The 27,062-nt window shown below is 44.1% G+C and overlaps 1 protein-coding gene, 1 long non-coding RNA gene and 1 pseudogene across 5 annotated transcripts; 2 read left to right on the top strand and 1 right to left on the bottom strand.

Annotated features, from left to right (window-relative positions):
* LOC109689966 (sialic acid-binding Ig-like lectin 14) overlaps positions 1 to 11,077 on the top strand; it is a 36,798-nt pseudogene extending 25,721 nt beyond the window's left edge.
* Positions 11,078 to 12,328: 1,251 nt separating this feature from the next.
* On the bottom strand, positions 12,329 to 18,680 carry LOC109689963 (uncharacterized). Its single transcript, XR_012442720.1, has 2 exons — positions 18,555 to 18,680; positions 12,329 to 14,378 (listed from the first exon to the last, which is right to left on the bottom strand). It is a non-coding gene; the product is annotated as an uncharacterized lncRNA (long non-coding RNA).
* Positions 18,681 to 18,704: 24 nt separating this feature from the next.
* On the top strand, positions 18,705 to 23,611 carry LOC109689958 (sialic acid-binding Ig-like lectin 14). Of its 4 annotated transcripts, XR_012442719.1 has the most exons (8): positions 18,705 to 18,811; positions 18,880 to 19,266; positions 19,464 to 19,736; positions 20,032 to 20,076; positions 21,434 to 21,691; positions 21,874 to 22,009; positions 22,137 to 22,306; positions 23,170 to 23,611. XR_012442719.1 is itself a non-coding variant. In XM_074058122.1 (7 exons), exons 1-7 carry the CDS (start codon positions 18,748 to 18,750, stop codon positions 22,162 to 22,164), a joined length of 1,191 nt encoding a protein of 396 aa, XP_073914223.1. In that variant the 5' UTR covers positions 18,705 to 18,747; the 3' UTR covers positions 22,165 to 22,460. The 4 variants fall into 4 exon arrangements, 3 of the variants coding, with proteins under 3 accessions (XP_073914223.1, XP_073914224.1, XP_020024636.1); XM_074058122.1 differs by lacking the exon at positions 23,170 to 23,611 and having other exon boundaries at positions 22,137 to 22,460; XM_074058123.1 differs by lacking the exons at positions 20,032 to 20,076; positions 23,170 to 23,611 and having other exon boundaries at positions 22,137 to 22,460.
* Positions 23,612 to 27,062: the final 3,451 nt, after the last annotated feature.

Genomic DNA, 27,062 nt, shown 5'->3' with positions numbered 1-27,062 from the left:
TGGCTACAACCATTGCTTTGGGCTGGAGGTGAGGCAGAATATCACGGCAGCGGGGGTGTGTGGAAGACAAGGTCACTCAGTTAATGGCAGGCAGGAAGCAGAAAGATGCAGGAAGGGGTCAGGGACAAGACACATCCTTCAAAAGCCTGCCCCTAGAGAGCTGCTTCTCCAACAAGGCCCTACCTCCTCATGTCTCCACCAAGACACAGTAATGGCATTGAATTATGGGTCTACCAGTGGATCAAGCCACTGATAAGGGCAGAGCCCTCATGATCCAATCACTCCCCCAAACCCTTACCTTTGAGCACTGCTGCATTGAGACCCAAGCCTGCAACACATGAGCCATTTTGGGTAACACTTCTTATCCAATATCATGACAATTCTGAAAAGTAAAACTAAACAAAAGATCGTTTTGTTGACCCTACAGCTCGGCCTTCTTCCATTAGCTCTGTCCTCAGACTGGCTTCTGCCATTTATTTGGACTGTGGCAGCTCGAAGCTTACATCTTCCCTATTCAGGTATCCCAGGAGGAAGAGAGCAGCTATTTTTTTTTCCCTGAGGACATATCAAAAGTCCTAGACCTCAGGCCCTTTGGAGAAAACTGGACATGGGCCTTTCTGTGAGCTGATGAAATTGTAGCATTAGTTTTGGTGATGAAGTATGTTAACTGCTCAGTGTTGGTTCACAGACTTGCCCAGTGCAGAGGCAGGGCAATGATGGAATGGTAATTCACCCAAGGAAAGTCAAAATGCAGCTATGAGAAGAAGAACCGTGTTCTGGACAGTCATAAAACAGCCAAGCAGGCAAGCAAGCAATATGTCAGCAGCATGGGAGGACAGAACCGTGAGAGATGCATCTCCCTCAAAGTTGGCAAATCCAGAATGTAGAGGAGAAAGGGAAGGTGAAGGCAATTTCGCTGAGGGTTAAAAGATTTATGGATTGCTCCGCTGGAAAAGCAGAACTAGTTCTCACATAATGGCTTTTAGTTAAGTCGTATCCTCTAGTGTTACGGATGTAGGACAGTACCGCGCCACGCGGACGTCTGCGAATATGAAATATCTTGCACCTGCTTCATGCTACGTAGTAGTCGCTGTGCTTTATCCAGAGCTGTTTTTAATGGTGTTGTCTAGAATATTTTCTTTCCAGTGACGATTGAGAAGCTAATTTAAAAAATGGTGCCAGTTACAGCAGTAACAGAACTTTACTATTTTCTGGGATTTAAAAAAAAAACAAAAACCTTTTCTTTTCTTTTTTAATGGAGTATGCTTGATGTCTCTATAATTTTGTTCAGATGGTTGCAGACCCTGGAGAAGCTGGTAGTGCTTTTGATGTCTACATTCTGCTATTATTGGACTTTTTATACAAATATAAATACACACACATTTGAATTGTTAGCATCTTTATTTTTTGTAATTTCATTAGCATGTAATAGTTGTACATTGTGACATTTACATAAGTGCTTATAATATATCTTAGTTACAGTCACCCCTCCATCATTCTCTCTTTCCCCCTCCTCCCTTCTTAGAACACTTTCGACAGGTTTCATTCTTTTATTTTCATTTATGGATACAAAATACATCCACCATATTCACCCTCACTCACCCTTTCTTTGTAACCACCCCTCACACTGGTACACACCCCCCCAGAAAAGACTTAGTTTTCCCACCTGCACTTCGTTTTTTAAAATTAAGTATACACTGATAGTCCAAGGGGGTTTTGCCTTGGTACTTCAAGTCTGTTTATATCATGCTTTAATCAAATTAACCTCCTCTCCCCATTATTTACTCATTCTGTATCACTGTGCTCCCCTAATACTTAACAGATTACTGTACAGTGCATTATATTATTGAATTTTTGGTAACCTTAGCTGTTTGGCAAAAAGTATCCTAGCTTACTACGTTCAGTTGACATTGTACAGAAATTAATAGTCATATTGGTCTAGAAAAAACTTATTTTTTCCCATTTGTACAGGGGTAACACACTGTATTAAGTATGTAAGGTCTTACCCACATGGGTTTGGTTATAGAAACCAACAAAATATTCTCTAAATAATGAAAACAAAGATTTATGAGTTGTATTCAGCATGGTAGCTGCTGATCCAGGAACTTGGTGCTGTGTTAGTATTTCCATATCAACTCAGCAGGCTGGGCTGCACTCTCCTCCTTCAGCCCATGACTCTGCTGGCCCCTGAAGTTGACCAGTCCAGCATTTTCCCCACCGTGGGCTCTTCCTTTCTTGGAGAAATGATGGGGAAACTTCCTCTTCTGCTAATTAGGGTCCTTATGTCTACTCGCTGTGGCTTCTGATGTGACTTACTTTCTGGTCACTCATCATCTTTTCTGTGTTCCCGCTCCTCATAGATGAATCAGAGTGCAAGTTAGAGTGTGGTAACCTCACAGTGGGGTGATGACTCTTCAACTTCCCTACTATTAACTGGGCAGTGGGGAGAATGGAAAGGGCAGGTACAGTTTTGCTGGGGTCTCATTTCTCTACACACAGCTTAGGGTGTAACCACAAACTCTATCCCTGGAATAAAATGTGACTCTCATTCTCAGGTCCATCGAGCCCCAAATTCAGGTTTTCCACCTTCAAAATTTCCCCAGGGAGATCTGACTTTGGGGGTCCTTTCCTTCCTCTGAATTTCCACTCTCTCCTAGATTTTGTTTCTTGTCAGTCCCTCCATAGATTAAAGATTTAATGCCATCCAAAGCACTCTCATAGAAACACCCTAGATGATGTTTGACCAAATGTGTGGTCACCCCATAGTCCCATCAAATCAACACTTAAGCTGAGCATGGTGGTACAGGTCTATAATCCTAAATACTTGGGAGGCGAAGGCAGAAGGATTGAGAGTGAAGGCCAGACAAAGTTAGGAGATCCTGTCTCAAAAAATGAAATACAAACAAAAGGGCTGGGAATGTGACTTAAGTACCAGAGTGCCTGCTTAGCACGTGTGAGGCCCTGAATTCAAACCCTAATACCACAAAAACAAAATCAACACCTAAAATTGCCGTGATAGCCCTGTGTTTTCCATTATGTTCAGGGTGGAGGTGTATCTGATGTCCAGTTCATGGTTCCCCTGGGTATGGTTCTTGTTCTTGACATGGCTCCATTTAAGCCATGTCTTTTGTGACATCACGCAGGCTCAGGACTTCAGACACCATTTGTATGGTGATGACTACGTTCACGTGACCACTCACAACTTTCTCTTAAACTCCACATTCACATGACTAACGCCTTCTGTTCACCCTCCACTTGTATGGCTAATATGCATGTTTATTAGCCAAATGGAATTCTTGATTTTCTTGCTGAAAAATAATTCTCTTGAAGGGACTGGGAGTGGCAGCTCATGCCTGTAATTCAAACTACTTGGGAGGTGGAGATCAGGATCATGGTTCAAGGCTAGCTGGGACAAAAATGCAAGACCCTATCCAGAGAAATAACTGAAGCCAAGAAAAAAAAAGGCAGGGGGGGGGGCAGAGGGGGTGTGGTTCAACAGGTAGAGCACCTGCCTAGTAAGTGCTAGGCCCTGAGTTCAAACCCCCTTACCACCAAAAAAAAAAAAATCTCTTGTTTTTTCCCTTCTCTGGCAGTGGCAGCTTTAAACTTCCAAGTGCTCAGGCTTCAAACATTGCATCATCCCTAACTTTTTCTTTCTCTTTCTCTGTGTGTTCTATCTGTGAACCAGCATGTTCATTCATCTACTCCTCACTATCACCACCACACCATCCAGTCTCCAGAGGCCCACCTCCTGTTCCCAGCACAGCAGCCTTAGAAGAGTCTGGTCTGCACAACAAGTGGAATGAATAAGGGAAAGAAAATTCCCATCCTTTCCTTGCTCACAAGTCACTCAGTGTGATGGTTAATTTTAGGTATCAACTTGACTGAGTCATGAGGTGCCCAGACATTTGGTCAAACATTATTCTGGGTGTTCCTGTAAAGGTGTTTGGAATAAGATTAACCTTTAAATCAGACTTTTGATGAACGTTTAAATTAGACTTGGAGTGAAATGTCTCACTGTGGGTTGTCCTCCACAGTGTAGGTGGGCCTAGACCAATCACTTCCTGAAAGCCCAACTAGACAGAAAGGCTGACCTTCCTGTGAATGCCTGGAACTCCTATCACTGACTGCTTTCAATCTAGGACATGAGTTTCTTCCTTTCTTTGGACTTTAACTCAAACAGTGGCTCTTCCTGGCTCACAGCCTACCAGTGTGTGAACTGGGAACTATACCAGTGGCTCTCTCTTCAGGGTCTCCACTTTCCAGCTTCAGATCTTGGGACTTGTCAGCCTCTATAATCATGGAAGCCAATTCTTTATACAACAGTCCTCCATGGGGAAAAAGGAGCCCTTATACACTGTTGTGGGAATGTAAATTAGTACATTCACTATGGAAAACAGTAAGGAGGCTCCTCAAAAGACTAAAAATAGATCTGCCATGTGATCCAGAAATACCACTTGCAGGGATATATCTGAAGTCAGGTTACAATAAAGACACCTGCACACTCATGTTTATTATAGCACTATTCACAATAGCTGAGTTTTGGAAACTGAAGATATCCCACTGCTAATGAATGGAGTAAGAAAATGTATACAATAGAAGTTTATTCAGCAATAAAGAAAAATGAATTTTGTTGTTTGCAGGTAAATGGATGGACCCAGAGAACATCATCTTAAGGCTCAGAAGGCCGTATGTTTTCTCTCATATGTGGAATATAGGCCTAATACAAACACAGCAATACTATGGAAAACAGGTCATGCTAAGGGGAAGTCACATATGAGAGGGGGAGGTAAAAGAAGGAAGTTAAGGTGAATGTGGTTGATGTAGTTTCTATGCAAGAATGAATATGGAATTTTTAAACCTACTGAAATCACCATAAGAAAGGGACTAAGGTAGAAAGGAGAAAGATAGAGGGGATGAACCAATTTGGGTTATAATACATATATATACATGAAAATGACACAATAAAACACCATTTTCCTTTTTCAAAGGCAGGGGATATGTTCTAAGACACCAGTGGATGGCTAAAACCACAGATAGTACAAAATCTTATACATATGTTGATGGTGTTCACTTTTTTCACTTACAGGAAGTATTTTATGACTTCTTTTGGCAAATACAAATTACCTACAACTCTCTGTGCTTTGGGGTCATTAAGGATCGTCATTCATTAAAATAAAGATTGCTCGAGCACAAGCACCATGTTAAAGCACAGTCCGTCTGGTAACTATGGTGGTTACTAAGTGGATAGGTGCTAATGAGTGGGGTAGTATGTACAACCTGGACACTCTGGGCAAAGGAATAATTCACATCCTGGGCAGGACAGAAAGGGACACCGAAAGATTTCTTCAAGCTACTCCAAAGGACGTGTGTGATTTAAAACCTATAGGTTCTTGATTCCTGAAATTTTCCATATCATAGTTTTGAACCATGATTGATTATAGGTAATGGAAACCAGGACATGTGAAAGTGTGGATAAGGGGGACTGCTGCCATCAGGTGCTGGAGAGCCCTGGTCAATACATCTATCAAAATAAGGTTGTGCTAGAAGCATAGCTCAAGTGCCAGAGACCTACCTAACAAGTGCAAGTTCCTGAGTTCAAACCCCAGTACCTCCAAACAAAAGTCAAGTTCTTACAATGACCTCCACATCTCTCCATGATCTGACCAGGCTATCCCACATCCACCCTCTCACCCCTTTCCCCCCCAGTCCACAGCCATGCTGTCACCTGACTGTTTTCCGAGCACATCAGGTGCATTCCCACCTTGGGACCTTTAAATGTGTCTTTGCCTTGGAATGGACTGCTTTTTCCTAAATGCCAGGATTCATTTTCTCACTTCCTTCATATCTTCACTCACATGGCATAACTCTAAGCCATGTTTTTATTATTTTTTTAATTGTTCATTTATTCACATGTGTGTACATTGTTTGGGTCATTTCTCCCCCTTGCCCCCTCCCCCACCCTCTCCCCGCCTCTAGGCATGTTTTTAAAACATGTTTTTAAAACCCAGCAGTCCTCAATGATTCCTCTGTTGCATTCCTGCCCCATCCCTGGAATATATCATTCGCTGGAAGATTGTACATTTCATTTCCATATTAAATGTCTGTCTTCTCACTACAATTTTTTTTGGCAGTACTGGGGTTTGAACTCCAGTACTTGGCTTTGCTTGCTAGACAAGCACTCTACCACTTGAACCACTCCACCAGCCCCTTTTGGCTTTAGTCATTTTTTTTTTTGGATAAGTTCCAATGTTTTTACCTGGAGCTGGCTTCCAACTGCAATCCTCCTACCTAGGCTTCCAGGGTAACTTGGAGACCAGCCATGCCTGACTCTTTGTCAGGATGGGGTTCCCACTAACTTTGAGATGGCCTTGAACTGTGATCCTCCCAATCTCTGCCTCCCAAATATCTGGAATCACCAACATGCACCACTATACCTAACCCCTTTCCACTGCAATTTTTGACTCACCTTTCCATGAAAGCTTGACTTTGCTGCTATATATCTACCTCCTAGGACAAGGCCTGGCTCACAGTTGGTGTCCACAAAACACTAGTTGAATGACCAAACACTCATTCAGGCACTGTCTTAAGCTTATAACACACATGAATGCATTTAATCCCCACAGCCATGTTTATAATCAGCACAGGCTTGATATGAACAAATCTAGGCACAGAGAGGTTAAGTAACATTTGTAAGTATGAAGAGCTGGTAGGCCAGGGGTCAGGGTTCCTCCTTAGCCACTCTGCCTCCTCCAAATGTGGCTCTCAGGTCTGGTCTGTACATCAATGCCAGAGCTAGACAAGGAAAACCATGGGATGTGGGATTCTAAATTGAACACACCCCCATGGACACTGACCATATGCGGAGTCTATCTCTCTTGATTGCATGAACCAGGTCATACTCAAGTGAGGCATCTGAAACTGAGAACTTGTCTTCCCCCCTGACAGTGGAAGGCCCTCCCCACCAGGACTCCCACCTGGGCTCACAGCCCCTGTTATATAATAGGGAATTTGTTCTTTGATCTCCCTGAAGGTTCAGAGCTCTGACTCACTGGGAGTTGGGTAGGTGGTGCCCTATTCCCTGTATAGACATTGTGCATGAGGGATGAGAACTTCCTCACTTATGACTATTTAACACTACGTCTGGGAATGTCTCAGCCTCACCAAACCATCAGGATGGCCTTCGTTCATTTTTTCTTTCTGCTTTTTCCCCTTGCTGATGTCCTGTTGACTTAAACATCATTTGGAAGGTGGCCACTTCCAGGCTCCTCTCTCTCACCCTCTGGGGACCTCATCACCTACAGTAGCTCATAAGGGTGGGAGACAGATGGTTTCCCAGGCTCTGTCATACCCTCCAAAGGCAAGTTACACCCAACTTCCCCTTGATATCTAGTCACAGCTCTCACTTCAACACTGGATTCCTGTCATATCTCCTTGGCCTCACCCTCAGTCAGGGCACTTCTTCCCTGCCAGGAACCTGGATGGATTCTGGCTGTGGCAGGTGCAGGATGCTGGCCTCTGCTGCTGCCCCTGCTGTGGAAGGGTAAGTGGGCTGAAAGAGAAAGGGTGGGCATGGGTGGTGGCTGCTGCTGAGCCACTGTGTCCCCCCAGGCTCCCTGCAGGAGAATCCAGAGTTTGACCTCCAAGTGCCAGAGTTGGTGGCAGTGCAAGAAGGCTTGTGCAGTCTGGTGCCTTGCTCTTTGTTGTCTTGTGGAGTTTGTGGTTTTCTCCATTTCCACTCTATATGTCCTGGCTTCGGGATGAAGATAACACAACCTACAGAGATCCGGTGGCCACAAATAATCAGAGAGAGCAGTGAAGACAGAGACCAGAGACCGATTCCACCTTCTTGGAGGCATCTGGACCAGTGACTGCTCTCTGGACATCACAGATGGCAGGAAAAGTGACACAGGAAGCTACGTCTTTCAGGTGGAAAAAGAACAGTTTGGAAACTATACTTATGAAGAGATGAATTTGAAGGTGACAGGTAGGCAGGGACCCTAGGAAAGGACCATAGGTTGTACAGCACCCCATGTTAGAACAGAGACAGGAAAGTAGACCGTTTCCTGCTCTGGTCTTGAGGTTGGGTGGTCAGAGGGAATATAGGAACTGGGGACAGCTACCTTCTATGGTAGTGTTTCAGGAACCAGTCCTCTCAGGACCACCCGGTGAGTCTCCATACTCTGAGGTCCAGGCATCTCTTTGTCTCCTCTTCAGACCTTGCAGAAAAACCAGTCATCCACTTTCCCGAACCTCTGGAGTCTGGACATCTCACAAACCTGAGCTGCAGCCTGCCAGGATCATGCCAAGGGGGCAGACCCATCACCTTCTCCTGGAGGGGAGATGTTCTTAAAACCATGCACTCTGGGACCTTTGACACCTCAGTGCTCACCCTCATCCCACAGCCCCAGGACCACAACACCAGTCTCACCTGTCAGGTAAATCTCCATGAAACTTATGTGACCACAGAGAAAACCATATGGCTCAATGTCTCCTGTGAGTTCTGAGAAGGCTTGTGTGTATGTGTGTGTGGTGTGGTGTGGTGTGGTGGACAGAGTTTCAGAAAGAGAATGGTAACATGAGAAAACTTGTGTAAAGCTGAGCCTTTGGAGTCCAGGTGAGGAAAGCATCATAAGACAGATCCTTCACCTTTCCCATTTCCATAGTCTCTCTTTGGTACTTGCTGGGACTCCCCACTGCTCACCTCTGAAGCGGAGCCACCTCCCCTGTCTGTCTATGTAGATGCTCCACAGAAACTCAGCATCATCATCCTCAGAAATGGTGCAGGTAAGAAAATGTCTGCCTTCGCCTGGGCGGGGCTGGGGGCTCATTCAGCTCAGGGCTCAGACATGGAGAGGGAATCTCCCTTCTTCCTCACCCCCTGTGCCTAGGCTGCCCCATCCGCCCCATCAACAAGTCCTGGAATTGAGAGTCCCACTAATGTTTTCAGTTCATCCTTTCCTTCTCTTCTTTTGTTTTCAAAATTATTTCTTGCTGTGATGACCCACAATGTGAAATTTACTGTCAACTATTATGATAAGGACAATCAGGACTGATGGGTCCATGTTGTGCAGCCCATCAGCAGAGCTCTTGCTACCCTGCAAAAATGGAAACACTCTGTACCCAGTAAACACAGTTTCCCAGGTCCCTGCCACACTCCTGCAACCAATCTTTCACCTTCTGTCTCCATGATTTGACTGCTCAGTGCACCGTGCCCTTCGCCTGGGTTCCTGTCTGCTCCCCCATCTTCCTGTGCATGACCTCCCTCAAGCCTGATTTAAGCATCATTTCTAGGGCTCTCCAAAGGTCCCACTTGGGACTGTCATTTCTTCCTTCCTTCCTTCCTTCCTTCCTTCCTTCCTTCCTTCCTTCCTTCCTTCCTTCCTTCCTTTCTTTCTTTCTTTCCTTCCTTCCTTCTTTCCTTCCCTCCCTCCCTCCTTCCTTCCTTCCTTCCTTCCTTCCTTCCTTCCTTCCTTCCTTCCTTCCTTCCTTTCTTTCTTTCTAACACCACAACTTATCTGGACATCACTCTAAATAGCTGCCTTTCTTACCAGCTGAGCCACTGAGTTCAAGTTCCAGACCTTTACTTCTCAGATCCTTTCCCTCCTTTCCTTCTCCTTGATTCCAGAAACAGCCCAGGTCTTGTCCTCAAACCAATGCCTCAGCTTCCTGCACAGCCTCCTTGCCTCCTGTCCAGTCTCTCACTCCATGCCCTCCGTGGCCTCAGCAGGATCTTTGTAGATCCACAGATGCTCCTGTGACTCTTCTACTTACAAAAAACTACTGATTTGCAGAGACCATAAGCAAAGGTCAATGCCAGCAGCCTGGCATTCAAGGCTACAGAGGTCTGTCTCTACCTCCTCTCCCAGTATCAAGGTGTTTCTGAACACCTGGTTCTCATGGTCAGGCTGCAGATATGTACCTTGTCTGTTGGGCTGACTCCCTTCTTGACACATCTCTCCCCAGCTGCCCTCCTACATTGGCTTAATATGAGGCATAGCCTCTTCTTTCCAGCCTCAGCTCATCCTAGTCTTTATCTGACCCCATGGTCATCACCACTTCGGCTATGATTAATCCAGTCTCTGCACTGTCTTCCTGTTTGTGGGGGTGAGGAAGGGAATGAGGGAGAGACAGACCTTTTTGCTTCACCTGTGTTACTGTGTGATTCTTGTCCAGCCCCACAGACCCTGAGCAGGAGCAGGTCACTGCCTGTCCTGGAGGGCCAGTCCCTGAGTCTGGTTTATGTGGCTGACAGCAAACCCCTGCTTCACTGACCTGGTCCAGGAAGGAAGAAATCCTAGGTCCTTCCAGGTGTCAGCATCTGGGGTCCTGGAGCTGCCCCATGTAAGGGCCAAGATGATGGGGAATTCACCTGCTGGGCTCAGAACACTTTGGGCTCCCAGCACCTTTCTGTGAGCCTGTCTGTGCTGAGTGAGTAACAACACAGGAGCTGGGGCATTGGCTTGGACAGGTTTTTGGTATGTGGCCAAATCCTGGGGGTGAAAGTTCACCTGATCTCTTTCCTAGGATGCCCTTCTTCCTGCCCATGTGCATCTGAGAAGCAGGAGGGATCCTGGCCCCTGGTCCTCACACTAATTAGGGGATCTCTCATGGGAGCTGGCTTCCTGATTGCCTCTGGCCTCACCTGGGTCTACTATACCAGGTGAGCAGGCCTGACACTCTCCAGGGAGGGACAGTGATGGAAACCCAGGTTCCATATGGGGCTGAGTTTTCCACTGTACCTGAAGTTATAGTGGTTTTCTCTGATCTGAGACTCTTGTTGGCGCTTCAGGCGTGGAGGTACCCAAGAGTACAGGGCTGAAAGAGCTCACTGAGCCCTTTCTCTTCCACTTGGAACTGAGGTGTGGGTACTGAGTCCAGAGAGACATTGCTCTTGGCTTCTTCCTGGAACTCTTATTCAAAGTCTACTGCCTGTCTCTCTCATCCTGCCCATCCCACTCTTCATCTACTTACCCACAATCCCTGTTGCTCCTCCACCATTCCCAGAGTGCCTGATTAACCCTTCTCCCCCTTCTCTTCCCTCTCCATCCCCAGTTTTGTGAAGGGAGTGAAATAGCCATCCTACAACTCATTACTAAGAAGTTACTGTGCTCACACTTGAGTTCCTGGTTTCCTCAACTTCTCTCAGTTTAGACCTGGACACACATGGAGTGGTGAACATGGCTTTCTTTTCCAGTCAAAGCTCCTACTTCATTACAATTATTATGAGCTAACAAGGCCTTTAATTGTAAGTAAACATTTTATTAAGCAATCCCACATAAAATTTGATTTCAGCATTTAATATCCATGTAGTAAATTATAGAAAAAATTAAGCTTATTGTTCTATTCTATTTCTTGGTCTCTGAAAGGTTTTTCTTCACCAATGTTTATGGCAGCAGTCTGTACAATAGACAAAACATGGAAGCAAGCCAAGCGTCCATTGCTGGATAAACAGAAAAACAATATGTAGTATGTACCTAAAATGCACAGTGTTAAACCTTAAAATGGAAGGAAGTTCCAACTCAGGCTTCAACATGGGTGACTTTGAAGATATTATGTAAGTGAAATAAGTCAGACATGAAAGGACAATCCTGTAGTTCTACTTACATGACTTTTGTGGCAATATTCATAGGCAGTAAGGATAATGGTGTTTCCAGAAGCTGAGGTAAAGAGGAATCAAGGAGTTGATGTTCAATGGGCACATATTTGAGTTTGGGAAGATGAAATATTTCTGAGGATAATGGTACAGTAAAGTGGACATATTTAATGCCACTAAACCAGACACATGAATACAGTTTAAATGGTAGATTTATGTTAATAATAAATAACACATTTTAAAAACAATGTAAGTCAAATATAATAGAAATACAAACTGTATATTCCTAATTAATGGAAGCCAAATTGAAGGAAAAGACTTCATAGCCACATGAGGCTTCTCTTGAGACCCTCCAGCCTCAACCTCTCAAGTGCCGGGATTACAGGTGTGTACACCAAGCCCACCATCGTTGTTACTTATAATCTAAGGTACTTATGTTACCACAACATAAGGCACTTTGTTGCAGGACCCAAATTGGAATAAGACAATTTATATTTTCATTCTATGTTCTCTTCCTTCATTAACCTTTCGTATGTAGCCTTCTCCATCACCCCCATGTACTTATGGTCTCCCTGAATCCGAGCCTCTCCTCAAATACAGGAACTGGAGCTTTGTTAATAAGTCCTCCATTCCCATTTCCATTTGCTCCAAAATGACTGTTTTGGGTTCACAACTTCCAAGATTTTAACAGCAGACTTCAGGTTGTATGATACAAAAAGTGTCCAGACTTGATCTTTTTCAAAATTTTAATATCCACACATAGCGAGCTGATTGCCCATAACAAATAACACAAATCTGCCACCCACCACTATATGGGAGAGGCTTCTTGGACCTAAAGAGTGGTTGTTATAATCCAGAAGGTATCCCTTCCAGCACCATGAGAATGGGATTATTTTCCTGTATTTCTCTAACATTTTATGAGTGTATTTGGTATAACACCCTTCCTTCAACATTTGGAGACAGCGGAAGAGAATGATCCTTCAGGACAGGAAGTAGGTCAAGTTGGATGCCAAATACCATGCTGCAAAATGTCACCATTCCTCCCCAACACAGAAAGGCTTCTATGGGGGTGGCTCTGTCCCCATGCTCATCTCATTGTCACCAAGTCTAGGACTTTCACTGCTTGAATTCCTGCTGAAGGGAGAGCATTTAGCTCCTGGTACATGATTACCCAGCCCTGCTTCAGTTTCCTGTTCATTTCATCCTTTAAAATTTGTCACATCCAAAATCAACAATGGAAATTGTATGTCACATGAACATCACCTCAACAAAGTATACTATCATTATTTTGCTTAGGAAAAAAATAAATCTTTAAGTACCCTTTTCTGTGAGTTGAACTCTATACCTTTTCTTCAATGTGAAAATGGTTGATCTCTTCTTCCAGTTCCATAGTTTGCTTATTATTTTTATTAGGATGAGCAGGTGCCCCATGGAGGGCCAGCCTGGAATCTTCCCTGCCATTATTGGGGCCAGAATTCCTGTTAGAGATTATAGGGAAATTTCCTCTTCTGTCTGTCTGTGTGTCTGTCTATACCTTGTGGCTTCTGCTTCCAATTTCCTCTTCTCTCACCTACCCCATGTTTTTCTCACTCCTACTGGAAATACAGAATGTAGTGGTCTGGGGGGAAATGTCCAGCTTGAGGTCTGCACCTAGTTTTGAGTGGAACCAGCTGAAGGAAGGCCAGGTGGGGATTGACTAGCACTACAGGTATCTTTCTCTTTCACCCCAGGGAAGAAGTCGCCTTATTGTCTGATCCTGGAATACTGAGACTCTCTGTAGCCAGGCATATGGTTACTGTGCTCTAGTGATACCTATGAATGAAAGGAAATGACAATATACAATCCCAAGGACAATATCATATCTTAAGGTTCTTTCAGAACTGCTTTTAGAGTACCAGGGAATCCCATGAGGGCGTCAGTGAGAGATATATGTTAAGGTATGGAGGTAAAATATACACTTGTTTACTTGAAGTACCACTATGAGAAGTAATGGAACATCAATTCTCCAAGTAGGTTAAGAGATGTAGATACTTGGGTGGATAACACATTTTAAGATGGGGTTCAACATTACTCATAGCTTGGAAAAGATCTTGGAACCAGAGAGGAACCACCTATATGTTTCTCAGAAATGTGCTAACTCTTCCTCTCAGCAACCTGAGAGTCATGGCTACATCCTCCTTCCTGACTCAGAGGCCACCTTCACTCTTGATCACCAGGTGTTCCTCGGGTGCCTTCAGAGTTTCATTATCACAGCTGGAGTGAAGATGGAGGAAACCATCCTCCTCAGTACTTCCTAAGAGCTCTGGAGCAGGAATTGCAGTTCCTGGAGAGTCCAGACCTTTGAGGGGCAGAGCCCATGGTCAGAGTCCGTGTTAGGTTCAGTATGGATGGTAAACAGACTCCCATGAACTCTCCTAGTCTGCAACAGTGTGGAGTTCAAGCTTCCAGGCTCCTGCACATCTCTCTGATGTTCCTGGTGCAGTTGAGGGGCGGAGACTAGAAAAAATCACCAGCTTCCTAGAAGTGCAGAGAGACATGGTATGTGGCTACAGTGCAGATACAGGAACACTATCTCTCTTATCTCCTCTTCTCATGAAGCCCTACCTCTTGCCCTGTGCCTCTAAGAAGAGGAAGCTTCTGGTCCACATGGTACTGGGGGGGAATCCTGATGGGCTCAGCTTCCTCCTTCTCCATCATCCTATCTTGATCTATACCAGGTGTTCTGGCCCTGACAATCCAGGATAAGGCAACTTCCAGACTCTCAGGTCTCCATTTCTTGAACCTTAGAGGAGAGAGAAACAAGAAGTTCATTGGAGAGAAGATGTGGAGTCCAGACTGCACTGCCCTGCTCAGTGGGCTGATTCTAAGTAGAACATCAGTTACTGTCCCCAGCCCCTCCAGTTGTCACTCCCGATATTAAAGCTCCATTCTCCAGCTTCATTCTCCTCCTCTACCTGTGCTACCTCTAGTTGTACCCTTTGCCTTCCTCCTCCCTTCCAGGGCTCAGAGCACCAAATCTCTCTTCTCAGCTCTGAAAATCCATGCATCATTTCGTCTCAAATGCACGAGGAAGGGAAACACGACTATAAGGCAAATAATGGGCAGAGATGAAAAATTCTATATTGCAGAGATTTAACCAATTAAATAAGTCATGGAGCAGGCAGCATCTATCTGATGAAAGACAACTCCTAGTTAATTAATACATATGTCACATTTTTATAAATAAGAGCAAACGTCCTGTCTGATAACTTGTTGTCAAGAACTTTTCTTAAAAATAATTGACCCACATTATTGAGTGTATGTGTGTGTGTGATTGAATATGGTCTGAGTGTGCCCTCCATGGATCACGTGTTAAAATTCAATACAAATTATGAGGTGTTAAGAGGATGGAAACTGAATTGACTAGTATTGAGATGTGGAGCTAATTAGGATTAGATAAATTCATCAGGATGGAACTCCGTGATTGATTCCTGGTAGACTTATATATAAACAGATGAGAGATGAGAGGGTAACCTCACATGGGCACTACACACACACACACACACACACACACACACACACACACACACGCCCACCATCTCCTGTGTGTTCACCTTTGCTGCCTTTGGGATACTGCCAGCAAGGCAATCAGCAGATGTTGCTTTTTAACCTTAGACCACCAGAACTGTGAGCAGAAATAAACTTCTTTTCTTATTAAGTAATCAGCTTCAGGTATTTCATTATAGTAATGAAAAGTAGACCACTCTGTTTACATGTGATCCTGCTTGCTACTGTGTATTGTTCTCAGCCATGTAACTGTATAAGTGTTCTACTATTTATCAATCTTGTTTTATGAGGAGGAACATTTGGTCTGATTCCAGTATGGGTCATTACTAATGAAGTTGAGATAACTGTTTGTACATGTGGTGGTAGGCAGGTAGAATAGGAAAATTCCCATTCAAAGGAGCAAGAAAACAGGCCAGCACCATATTCGACTACATTTTGCTAAACATCCTGTTCCACCCATGGCCCATAGTAACAGTTAGCTACCATTGAGGCTACTTCTGGCTATGGCAGACAATGGAATCTAGCAATGACACCAACAACGACTTTCCCAACTCCAGAGGTTATCCATGGCTCATTCACATCTTCTTATATTTTCAGATTCATGGACACACCTCCTCTCAAATCACCATCTTTGTTCTAAGGGCATCTTATTAGGTAAACCTCTCCCTATTCTCTGGTTCATGCATGTGCCCTGCCCTTCCAGTTTTGCAAAACTCCAAAATTATGTGCATATCCTCAGCTTAATCATTAAACCCTACACATCAATATGGCTAAGACCTAGGAGCTTGGGACACTGGACTGATGGGTCCCTGCCATCCTCAGGGTCTTATGTGTGTGTACTATTGCTTTATAAACACTTCTGCTTTAATACCATCTACCTTTTGCTTAAGTAAATCTTCTTGGTTGAAGACTCCTCTGTGTGTCCTCCCCTGATTTTTTTCCTCGGCAAAATCAATGACTTCCCATTCATCTCCCTTGACACTTGTTGGACATGGACAGGCTCCTTTGGACAAATGCCTAGGAGTGGCTTGCTGGATCATAGAGTAGGTGGTGTATAGCATTCCAGCTTTCCAAAGTGGGTGGTATTCATTTATATTCTCACCAGCAGTGTTGGAGAGTTCAGGTTCTCCTATATCCTGGTCAGTACTTGATATGTCAGTCTTTCCAACATTCATCATTCTGATGTGAGAAAATTCCTTGGTTTTAACTGTCCCTAGGAACTGTGGCATAGTGGTCAGAATTTGATTTTTATCTTTCCTCTGTGGGAACCACCACTTTGTGCATTCAGCTCATTTTCACATTTGTTCTATGGATTTTGTTACTTACATCTATGATATCAATCATTCCCATTTGCTTTATTAAGAAACTTGATTTAGAAGATTTAAATGTGTGTTTCCAGCAAAGATAAATTCTTGGCAAGCAGGTGGTAAAATACTAAAGGTCTCATTACTACTTTAGGTAATTGATATATCTGGGATACACTAAAATAATCTAACTATAATTTTACACACAAGTAGGTTGACTTTCTGAATTCTAAGTTGTTTTCATACTGAGAGTTGATTTTTAAGTTGTAAGGGTTTTTTATCTCCTTAGTGCACTTCTCAACTTTATTTGATTGTACTTAGGAGGCTAGTTGCCCACAACTATCATTTTTCTTTTAATCATTTCTATCACCTCTTCAATCATATCTGTCTAGGTTGTATATTCTGTTCCATTGCCTATTGGTCTATCTCTGTGTCAGTACACCACCATTTAGTTTTTTATTTCTTCCCTCTCTCCCTCCCCTCCTCTCCCTTCCCCCTCCCCTTTCCTTCCCTTCAATTCTTTCACTAGCACAGTTGATGAAATCCATGAACTTATTCATGCTAGGCAAGTATTCTACAACTGAGGTCAAACCCCAGCCACAATTTTCTTTAAGTTAAAATACCTTGGTATTTTAGTGTCCATTTTATTCATTTCACCTCTAATCTTTACTAATTTTTTTTCTGATATTTTTAGGATTGGCTTGTTCTTGTTTTCTAAAAGTTTGAGGTGCATAATTAGGTTATTTAATTCAAAGGTTTTGGTTTTTTAGTGTAGAAACATATAGTTACAATTTACTCTGAACCACTTTCATTGTATCCCAAGGTTCTAGTTTGTTGTGATTTTTATCTTCATTTGGCTCTATGACTTGAAAATACTTCCTTCTTGTTTCTTCAGTTGCCCACAGATCAGTCAAAAGTGTATTGTTCTGGCTTCTGTCTACAACTGTACTCAGCACGTCCAAAGGTAAAGACTAGTTGATGAAAGAGCACAGAGCCGATTGTCTAAAGTTTGGTCAATAGAGAGTCTTGAAGAACAAATACCTATAAAATTTGGAACATTAAGCTGGGGGCTGGTGGCTTACACCTGTAATCCTAGCTACCCAGGGAGCAGAGATCAGGAGGATCGTGGTTTGAAACCAGCCTGGGAAAACAGCAAGAATCAGTCTCAAAAAAAAAAAAAATCACGAAAAAAGGACTTGTGGAGTGGCTCGAGGGTAGAACACCTGCCTAACAAGAGTGAGTCCCTGAGTTCAAGCCCAGCACCACAAAAATAAATAAAAATAAAACATATAAATGTTTTCTTTGAGTAAGAAAACACATCACATAAAAATCACAATATCACAAGGGCCGAAAAATAACAAATGATACCGTTTAGAAAAATCACTTGCTATTTTTACTAATAGTGTACACCTATCTGGCACAGCGGCATGCTTTCCCCTCACGCCTCTGACTGATACTCTGCTCACTTGTGTATAAGAAAACACTTTTGTAATATAATTTTTATACATAGGATAGAAAGAGAAGTCAGACCTTTTCTGGCATATTTGTTTAAAATTCCATTGATCGGTCAAAAATGTTCTTTGCTGTCACAATTCATCTTCAGAAATACTTAGATAATTTTAAAGATCATTGTGAAATTTGGGAAAATTCTTCATTAAGTTCTGTCATCAAAGAGCAGTAAGGGTTTAGGCCATTACCACATGTTGCTAGGCTCCTGCCAGGGATTTGAACAGAGAGCCAGCAGTGCAGGGCCCTGAAGAGAGAGCTTCTGCTCCTTCATGGGGAAAATTGGCTCCTGCAGGCTTTTGGGTGCCCTGAAATTAGAGTTAGTTTCTCCCTTCAGAAACCTGTGTAGAGTGGGTGTGGGCCTCATGGCTGTCACCCAGAATCTCAGGTCCATGAAGACTCAAACTGGAGTGAACATACCAGGTTCTGAAAATACCCTCAGAGCATAAGTGCTTCAGCCCATCCCTGCCTTCTTCCCTCTACTAAATTCAATCTCAAAGGTCCTTTTCACTGATGAAATACCATGGCAAAACCCCTTTGAACAAGAAATAGATAATGAAACACAGAATATAAGACAGATGGTGTGGAGAGAAATTGCTCACTGTGGGTTTCAGTCTTGTCGCCTGCAGCCTCTGATGAAGTTGGGAGACAAGATTTCCCAACTCTACTTCAGCCTCCAAAGTTCACTGACAGCCAGCTTCCCCTTTGGTGGCTACCCACACTTCTCACAGCACACCAGCTTCCTGTCAGGCCTCCTCGGCCCCACCCACAGTCAGGGCACTCCTTCACTGCTAGATGGACTCTGGCTGTGGCAGGTGTGGGATGCTGGCCCTGCTGCTGCTGCCCCTGCTGTGGGCAGGTGAGTGGGCTGAGGGTGAAAGGGTGGGCAGAGGTGGTGGCTGCAGCTGAGCCTCTGTGTCCCCACAGGGTCCCTGCAGGTGAATCCAGGGTATGAGCTGAAAGTGGCAGAGTCGGTGACGGTGCAGGAAGGCCTGTGCATCCTGGTGCACTGCCACTTCTCCTACCCCTGGCCTAGGAGAAATTACTACACATCATCCCCACCCTACATCTACTGGTTCTTGGATGGGGACACAATCTATGATGAACCTGTGGCCACAAACAACCAAAACAGAGAAGTGAAGACTGAGACCAGGGACCGATTCCATCTCGTTCAGGACATCAGGAACAACAACTGTTCTCTGCACATCACAGACGCCAGGAAGGGGGACTCAGGACACTACGTCTTCCGAGTGGAAAGAGGATCCGATGTAAAATATACTTACCGGGACAAGAAGCTGACTTTGAGGGTGACAGGTAGGCAGGGAGCACAGTAGAGGATGCTGGATTGTGCAGACTCCTGCAGACCATTCCCTGCACTGGTCTTGGGGTTGGGTGATCAGAAGGGATGTGGAACCTGGGCAAAGCTGGTGTCTGAGCCACTACCCACTCTCAGGGTCACACTGTGAGTCCCCACTCTCTTTGTCTGAGGCATCTCCCTGTTTCCTCTTCAGCCCTGACTGAGAAACCCGTCATCCACTTTCTGGAGCCCCTTCAATCTGGCCGCCTCAGCCAGCTGAGGTGCAGCGTGCCAGGGTCCTGCCAAGGGAGCACATCTCTCACCTTCTCCTGGAGAGGGAATGTCATCAAAATGATGGATCCCAGCACTCTTCAGACCTCAGAGCTCTCCCTCAGTCCACGTCCCCAGGACCACAACACCAGCCTCACCTGTCAGGTGAATCTCCATGATGTGACCACGGAGAGAACCATCTGGCTCAATGTCTCCTGTGAGTGCCGGAGGGGTGGCTGGGAGTCGTGTGAATGTATGTGTCTATGTGCATGCATGTGTGTGTGCGTGTGTGTGTGTGTGTGTGTGTGTGTGTGTGTGTGTGCCCGACAGAGTTCAAGAATGAGAATGTGAGAAAATCCATGTAAGGAGCTGAGCATTTGGAATCTGGTGGAGGAGTGAGTTAGAAGACAGCTTGCCCTCCTTCCTGGATTCCATGACACTCCTCGGTACCTCCCCAGACAATGCCCACCTTACTGGTCACCTCTGAAGCAGGGCCATGTCTCTCTATGCAGATGCTCCACAGAACCTCAGCATCAGCCACCTCAGAAATGGCACAGGTGAGAAATTCCCATCCTCTCCTAAGCTGTGATGGGAGCTCATTCAAGTGCAGGGATCAGACCATGGTGGTGGGTGGGACCTTCCGTCTCTCCTCAGTCCCTGCACTTAGGCTCTCCCACCCACCCCATCAACATGGTCAGCAATTGAGAGACCCACTACTGCTTTTACCTGATCCTTTTTCTTTTCTCTTCTCAACATTGCTTTCAAGATTATGCCTTATTTTGATAATGAACACATGTAAGATTTCTGTCAGCAATATTTACGAGGACAATGCACGAGTATGGTGTCCATATTCATGCTGTGAAGTCAATCTGCAGAGCTCTTATCATCCTGCAAAACTGAAACTTTGCACCCACTAAACACAACTTCCCAGTTCCCTGCCACACTCAGGCAAATGCCCTTCACTTTCTGACTCCATGGTTAGACTGCTTAGCTCACTGTGCCCTTCTCCTGAGTTCCTGTCTGCTCTCCAATACTCCTGTGCCTGCCTGCCCTCCCTCATGTCTTATTTGAGGATTTTTTTCTGGGGCCTTCCAATGGTCCCCCTTGGGACTGTCCTTTCTTTTCACTCTACTGTTTAGGATGCTCCTACCCTCATGACTTCCATGAGTCTGTATCCAGCTCTTTTCTGGGTCTGCACAGTTACCCTCCAATTCTGATTTCTGTCCACCACCTGACTGACACCACAACTTACCTGGTCAATGCTCTATATAGCTGCCTTTCTCACCAGTTGAGCCCTGAATCTGCATGTTTGAGACTTTCACTTCTCAGATCCTTTCCCTCCATTCCTTCTCCTTGATTCCAGAAACAGCCCAGGTCTTGTCCTCAAACCTGGACCAATGCTTCAGCTTCCTCCACAGCATCCTTGCCTCCTGTCCAGTCTCTCACTCCATGCCCTCCACGGCCCCAGCAGGATCTTTGTAGATCCACAGATGCTCCTGTGACTCTTCTACTCACAGCAACCTACTGATTTACAGAGACCATAGGCAAAGGATTCTGATACTCAAGCCTCCAGAAGTGTCTCTCTACCTACTTTCCCAGTGTCAAAGTGTTTCTGAGCACCTGGTTCTCATGGTCAGGTTGCAGATATGTTCCTTTTATGCTCTCTCCCCAGTTGCCCTCCTATATCTGCTTAATATGAGGCACATCTTATTTCCAGCACATCTCATTTAAGCTCATTCCAGTCTTTCATACAGCCTGATTCCATGGTATCACCCCTCCAGCTATGATTAATCCAGTCTCTGCACTTGCCACCAGGTCTCATCTTCCTGTTTGTGCTCATTGGGGGTGGGGAGGGGAGCTAGGGAGAGACAGACCTTCCTCCTTCACCTGCCTTTCTGTGTGTTTTTTCCCCAGCCCCACAGACCATGAGCAGTGGCATGTCACTTCCTGTCGTGGAAGGCCAGTCCCTGAGTCTGATCTGTGTGGCTGACAGCAACCCCCATGCTTCACTGAGCTGGTCCAGGAACAGAAAAGCCCTGGATACTTCCCAGGTGTCAGCATCTGGGGTCCTAGAGCTGCCTCATGTAAGGACCGAAGATGATGGGGAATTCACCTGCCATGCTCAGAACCCTCTGGGCTCCCAGCATCTTTCTGTGAGCCTGTCTGTGCAGAGTGAGTATCAGGACAGGTGCTGGGGTGTCAGCCTAGCTGGGATTGGGATGTAACTGGGTCTAAGGTCTGTGGATGTAAGGTCTTCCTGTCCTCTTTCCTAGAAAGTCCCTCTTCCAGCCTAGACAGCTTTTTAGTATGTGGCCAAATCCTGGGGGTGAAAGTTCACCTGATCTCTTTCCTAGGATGCCCTTCTTCCTGCCCATGTGCATCTGAGAAGCAGGAGGGATCCTGGCCCCTGGTCCTCACACTAATTAGGGGATCTCTCATGGGAGCTGGCTTCCTGATTACCTATGGCCTCACCTGGGTCTACTACACCAGGTGAGCAGGCCTGACACTCTCCAGGGAGGGACAGTGATGGAAACCCAGGTTCCATGTGGGGCTGACTTTTGCTTGTGCTTGGAGTTAAAGTGGTCTTCTGTGACCTGAAACCCTTGTTGGTCTGCAGGTGTGGAGGAGCCCAGAGGCAAGACTGAGAGACATCTCTGAGCCCTTTCCCTCTACTCAGGACTGAGATGTGGACACTGAACCCAGAAAGATACTGCTGTCAGATTCTCCCTGGAACTCTCTACTCAAAGTCTACTGCCTGTCTCTGTCATCCCATGCCCACCATTGCTGGTGTATATAAATTACATAAAATATGGTACCTTGTTGTGGGACCCAAATTTGAGTAAGGCAATTTATAGTTATCAGTCCATGTTCTCTTCCTTCATTAAACTCTCCTATGGAGCTTTTGCCATGGCCCAATAAACTTCCTGCATCTCTAATCCTAGCATCTGCTCAAACACGGCCTGAATTTTGTTACCAAGCCCTGCACTCCCTTTTCAATTGGGATTAAAATGACTGTGATGGGTTGATGTCTTCCAAGGTGGGAATACAGGATTTTAGATTTTATGAAACAGAAAGACCCCAATTCTGATTCTATTCAAATGTTTATATTCATACAAGGTGACCTGATATCCCATAACAAAGGACTCCAAACTGCCACCAACCATAATGTGAAAGAGTGTTCCTGAGTAAAAGGGGGAGATTGTCATATGCTATCTAATGTCCCTTACCCCAAAAAGAGAATAGAATTATTTTCTTGTATTTCTGTAGCATTGACACTAGTGTATTTGGTGTAACACCCTTCCTTTTTGGTGTTTTGGGGAGTAGGCGAGAAAGACCCTTCAGGACAGGAAGTAGGTCAAGTTGGATGCCAGACATCATGCTGCAAAGTGTTACCATCCCTCCCCAACAGAGAAAGGCTTCCACTGGGTGTCTCTCTGTCCCCATGCTGATGGGCCTAGGGAACATCATCCCTTAAGTCCTCATCTCATTGTGACTGAGTCTTGCACTGTACTCTCTCATCCACCAGAGGGTGTATGTAGGGCTCAGTAAGTGATGATCATGACCACCTAAGACATTTTCTCAGAAAGGTGCTACCTCCTCCTCTCAGCAACCTGAGACTCATGACTATATTCTCCCTCCTTATCTCATAGGTCACCTTTTCTCCTGGTCTTCAGGTGCTCTGCACGTGCCTTCAGGACTTCACTATTGGAGATGGAAGAAACATGGAGGAATGATCCTCTTCAGCATGGCCAACAGTGCTGGAGGAGGAGGCCTGGGTCCTGAGGAGTCCACAGCTTAGAATGGTCTGGGCATAGCTCTGGTATAGGCTACCATGGCCATACCAGGTACAGCAGTTGGAGCAGTGTGAGTGATCAGAAGATTCCTATGGACTCTTCTAGTCCACAACAGGGTAGAGCTCAAGCCCCTGGGCTCCTGCACATCTACCTGATGGTATTGGTGCAGTTGAGAGTGGGGATTTGAGAAAAAAAAATCTCATTCTTATAACTGTGGGATTGTACCAGTATGTATTGATCTTGTTTCATGGAGATAAACCTTTGAGCTGATTTCAATATGAGCCACTGAATAAAGTTTGAATAATATTTTTATACATGTTGTTGTGATAGTGAGTAGGCACATAGAAAGGTAAAACACAACAGAAAAGAGCAAGTCAGCACCAGATCCATATACATTTTGCCAAACATCCTGCTTCACCATAGCCCTAGGGTGATGGTTGGCTACTGTTGAGGCTACTTGTTGACATCCAGGCCAATGGAATTGAGCAATAATTCCAGCAGTGACTTTCTGGCCTCTAGGTTATCCAGAGACCTCATCTCAATACACCTGCAGATTCATTCATGCACCTCCCCTCACGTTGCCATCTTGGCTCTGAAGTCACCTTATTAAGTAAACCACTCCCCATTCCCTGGATCTTCAAAATGCCCTGCTATGTTTTGCAAAACTCACAATTATATACATACCCTTAGCATCATCATTAAAGTCTGTCCATCACAATCCCTAAGACCTGGAAGCTCAAGTAACTTGACTGCTTGGTTAAGCTGCCACCCTCAGTGTCCCATGTGTGTGAACTGTTGCTTTATTAACACTTCTACTTTAATTCCATCTAGGTTTCACTTAAATAAATCTTCTCAGTAGAATACTGCTCTGTTTTTCTTCCGTTGAATGCATTTCTGTTCATGATCAAGGGCTTGTAATTGATCTCCCTCAACTTTGGTGGATGTGGGCATACATTTTTGGACAAATGCCTAGGAGTGGCTTTCTTGTTTCTTCATTAGGTGGTGTATAGCATTTGCAGAAACTGTCATTCAGTTTTAAAGTGGTGATATTCATTTATATTCCCATTAGTGCCATGGGAGAATTCTGGTTCTTCTACAGCCTTGCCAACACTTGATACGTCAGTCATTTAAAAATTCTCAATTCTGATATGTTAAAACCAAAGTGCCTTGGTTTCAACTATCCTTAGGAACTCTGCTGCATTGGATGATTTCTATCTTTCCTCTGTGGGAACCACTGCTTTGTGCTTTCAGATCATTAAATTTGTTTTGTGCATTCTTGAACTTACATCTATGATTTCAATTTGACTCCATCATTCCCATTCAATTTAAGAAACATGTTTTAACAGGGTAATGGATCAAGTGATGGAGCACTTGCCTCACAAGTGTGAGGCCCTCAGTCCAAACCCCACTACCATCAAAACAAAAAAGGAAAGAAAAGAAATGTATTTTAGAAGACTCAAATGTGTTTCCAGCAATGGTTAAAATTTTAGGGCAGCAGATGGTAAAATATAAATGCTCTCACAGGTAGTTTAGGTAACTGATACACCTGGGATACACTAAGGTAATGTAACATTAGCTTTGACATGTATAGGTTGACTTTCCGAGTTCTAAGTGTTGTGTTCATAGTTAAAGTGGACTTTAAGATGGCGAGAGTTGCCTTCTCTCATCAGTGATCTTCCCAGCGTCATGTGATTGCACTTAGAAGGTTGGTTGCCCACAACCATCACTGCAAAGTCTGTTTCTTTTTACCATTTCTATCACTTCTTCAATCACATCTGATGTTTCCTGTGATTAATGCCTATTTCTAGGATGTCTATTCTGCTCCACAGGCCTATTGGTCTATTTTTCTATCTTGGTATCAATTCACCATCATCTATTTTGCTTCCTTCCTTCCTCCCTTCCTTCTCCTCCTCTTCTTTTTTCTTATTATTCTCAATCTCTCTCTCTCTCTCTCTCTCTCTCTCTCTCTCTCTCTCTCTCTCTCTCTCTCTCTCTCTCTCTCCCTCTTCATTTCTTTCTTTTTGTGGCTGAGCAGATGAAACCCATGACTTTATGCATGCTGGGATAGTTTTCTCTCACTAAGTTCAATACCCAGCCATACTTTTCCACTTTTAGTTGTATTCCAGCTATGATATTTATTATGTCTTTCCTTCTTCTAATTTTGGGATTGGCGTGTTCTGGTTTTTCTAACACTTGAGATTTAACTTTTTAGGTGGTTTATTTGATGTCTCTCTGGTTTTTGTATTATAGACAAGCATAGTTACAAACGAACGTCCTTCTTAGATGTGCTTCCATTGTTTCCCACAGGTATGCCTTGATTTCATTTTCATTTGATTCTAAGACTTTTAAATTTTTCTCCCTTATTTCTTCTATGACCAATGGATCAGTCAAAAGTACACTGTTCAGGCTTTATTCTGCAACTGTACTGAGCAGGTCCCAAACCAAGGCCTTGTTGACAAAAGTGTACAGAAAAAACTATCTAAAGTTTGGTCTATGAGAGACTCTTTGTCACTCTTCATGAAAAAACTTCAAATGTTGTCACATAGAAGGTTTTCTGAGCAAGCAAACATATCACATGAAAATCACAAGTGCTGAAAAATAACAAATATGAGACTTTTAGAAAATGACATGTTCTTCTTCATAGTTTAGGATACCTTTCTGTCACACCTGCATATTTCTCCTCCTGCTTCTGATGATACTCAGCTTACCTTCATATAGGATATCCCTTTTGGAATATCATTTTTATACGTAGAGAGTGATGTCAGTGTTCTTTTCTGGCATGGTTGTTGAAATTTCTTTTGCTCACTAATAGCTCGAAAACTTTCTTTGCTATCAGCATTCATTCAGAAATCTTAAAATTGTTTAAAGATCATTATTAAATTTGTAACATTCTTTTATCAAATTCAAAAAAAGCTGGCGGTATCACAATACCCAAGTTCACATTAGTGCAACAGAATAGAAGACCAAACACTAATCCACAAAGCTACAGTCAACTTGTTTTTGACAAAGGTGCCCAAAACATAGGTTGGAGAAAAGACAGCCTCTTTATTTTATTTTATTTTTATTTTGTGGAATAATCTTTTTTTATTGTTTTATTATTCATATGTGCATACAAGGCTTGGGTCATTTCTCCCCCCTACTCCTAGCCCCCCCTTACCACCCACTCCACCCCCTCCCTCTCCCCCCACCCCGTTGATACCCAGCAGAAACTATTTTGCCCTTGTCTCTAATTTTGTTGAAGAGAGAGTAAAAGCAATAATAGAAAGGAACAAGGGTTTTTGCTAGTTGAGATAAGAATAGCTATACAGGGAGTTAACGCACATTAATTTCCTGTGCGTGTGTGTTACCTTCTAGGTTAATTCTTTTTGATCTCACCTTTTCTCTAGTTCCTGGTCCCCTTTACCTATTTGCTTCAGTTGCTTTTAAGGTATCTGCTTTAGTTTCTCTGCGTTAAGGGCAACAAATGCCAGCTAGTTTTTTAGGTGTCTTACCTATCCTCACCCCTCCCTTGTGTGCTCTCACTTTTATCATGTGCTCAAAGTCCAATCCCATTGTTGTGTTTGCCCTTGATCTAATGTCCACATATAAGGGAGAACATACGATTTTTGGTCTTTTGGGCCAGGCTAACCTCACTCAGAATGATGTTCTCCAATTCCATCCATTTACCAGCGAATGATAACATTTCGTTCTTCTTCACGGCTGCATAAAATTCCATTGTGTATAGATACCACATTTTCTTAATCCATTCG

Source organism: Castor canadensis, chromosome 16 (genome assembly GCF_047511655.1).
Source record: "Castor canadensis chromosome 16, mCasCan1.hap1v2, whole genome shotgun sequence".
Lineage (NCBI taxonomy): Eukaryota > Metazoa > Chordata > Mammalia > Rodentia > Castoridae > Castor > Castor canadensis.
This window is presented reverse-complemented; position numbering and strand designations above follow the sequence as displayed.

What these genes read in the sequence shown, in the direction of transcription:
- LOC109689958 (XM_074058122.1), top strand. Translation starts at nt 18,748, where the DNA reads ATGGACTCTGGCTGTGGCAGGTGTGGGATGCTGGCCCTGCTGCTGCTG. An exon ending in TGTGAGCCTGTCTGTGCAGA is followed by an intron (nt 21,692 to 21,873) that starts GTGAGTATCAGG and finishes TCTCTTTCCTAG; the next exon opens with GATGCCCTTCTTCCTGCCCA. An exon ending in ACCTGGGTCTACTACACCAG is followed by an intron (nt 22,010 to 22,136) that starts GTGAGCAGGCCT and finishes GTTGGTCTGCAG; the next exon opens with GTGTGGAGGAGCCCAGAGGC.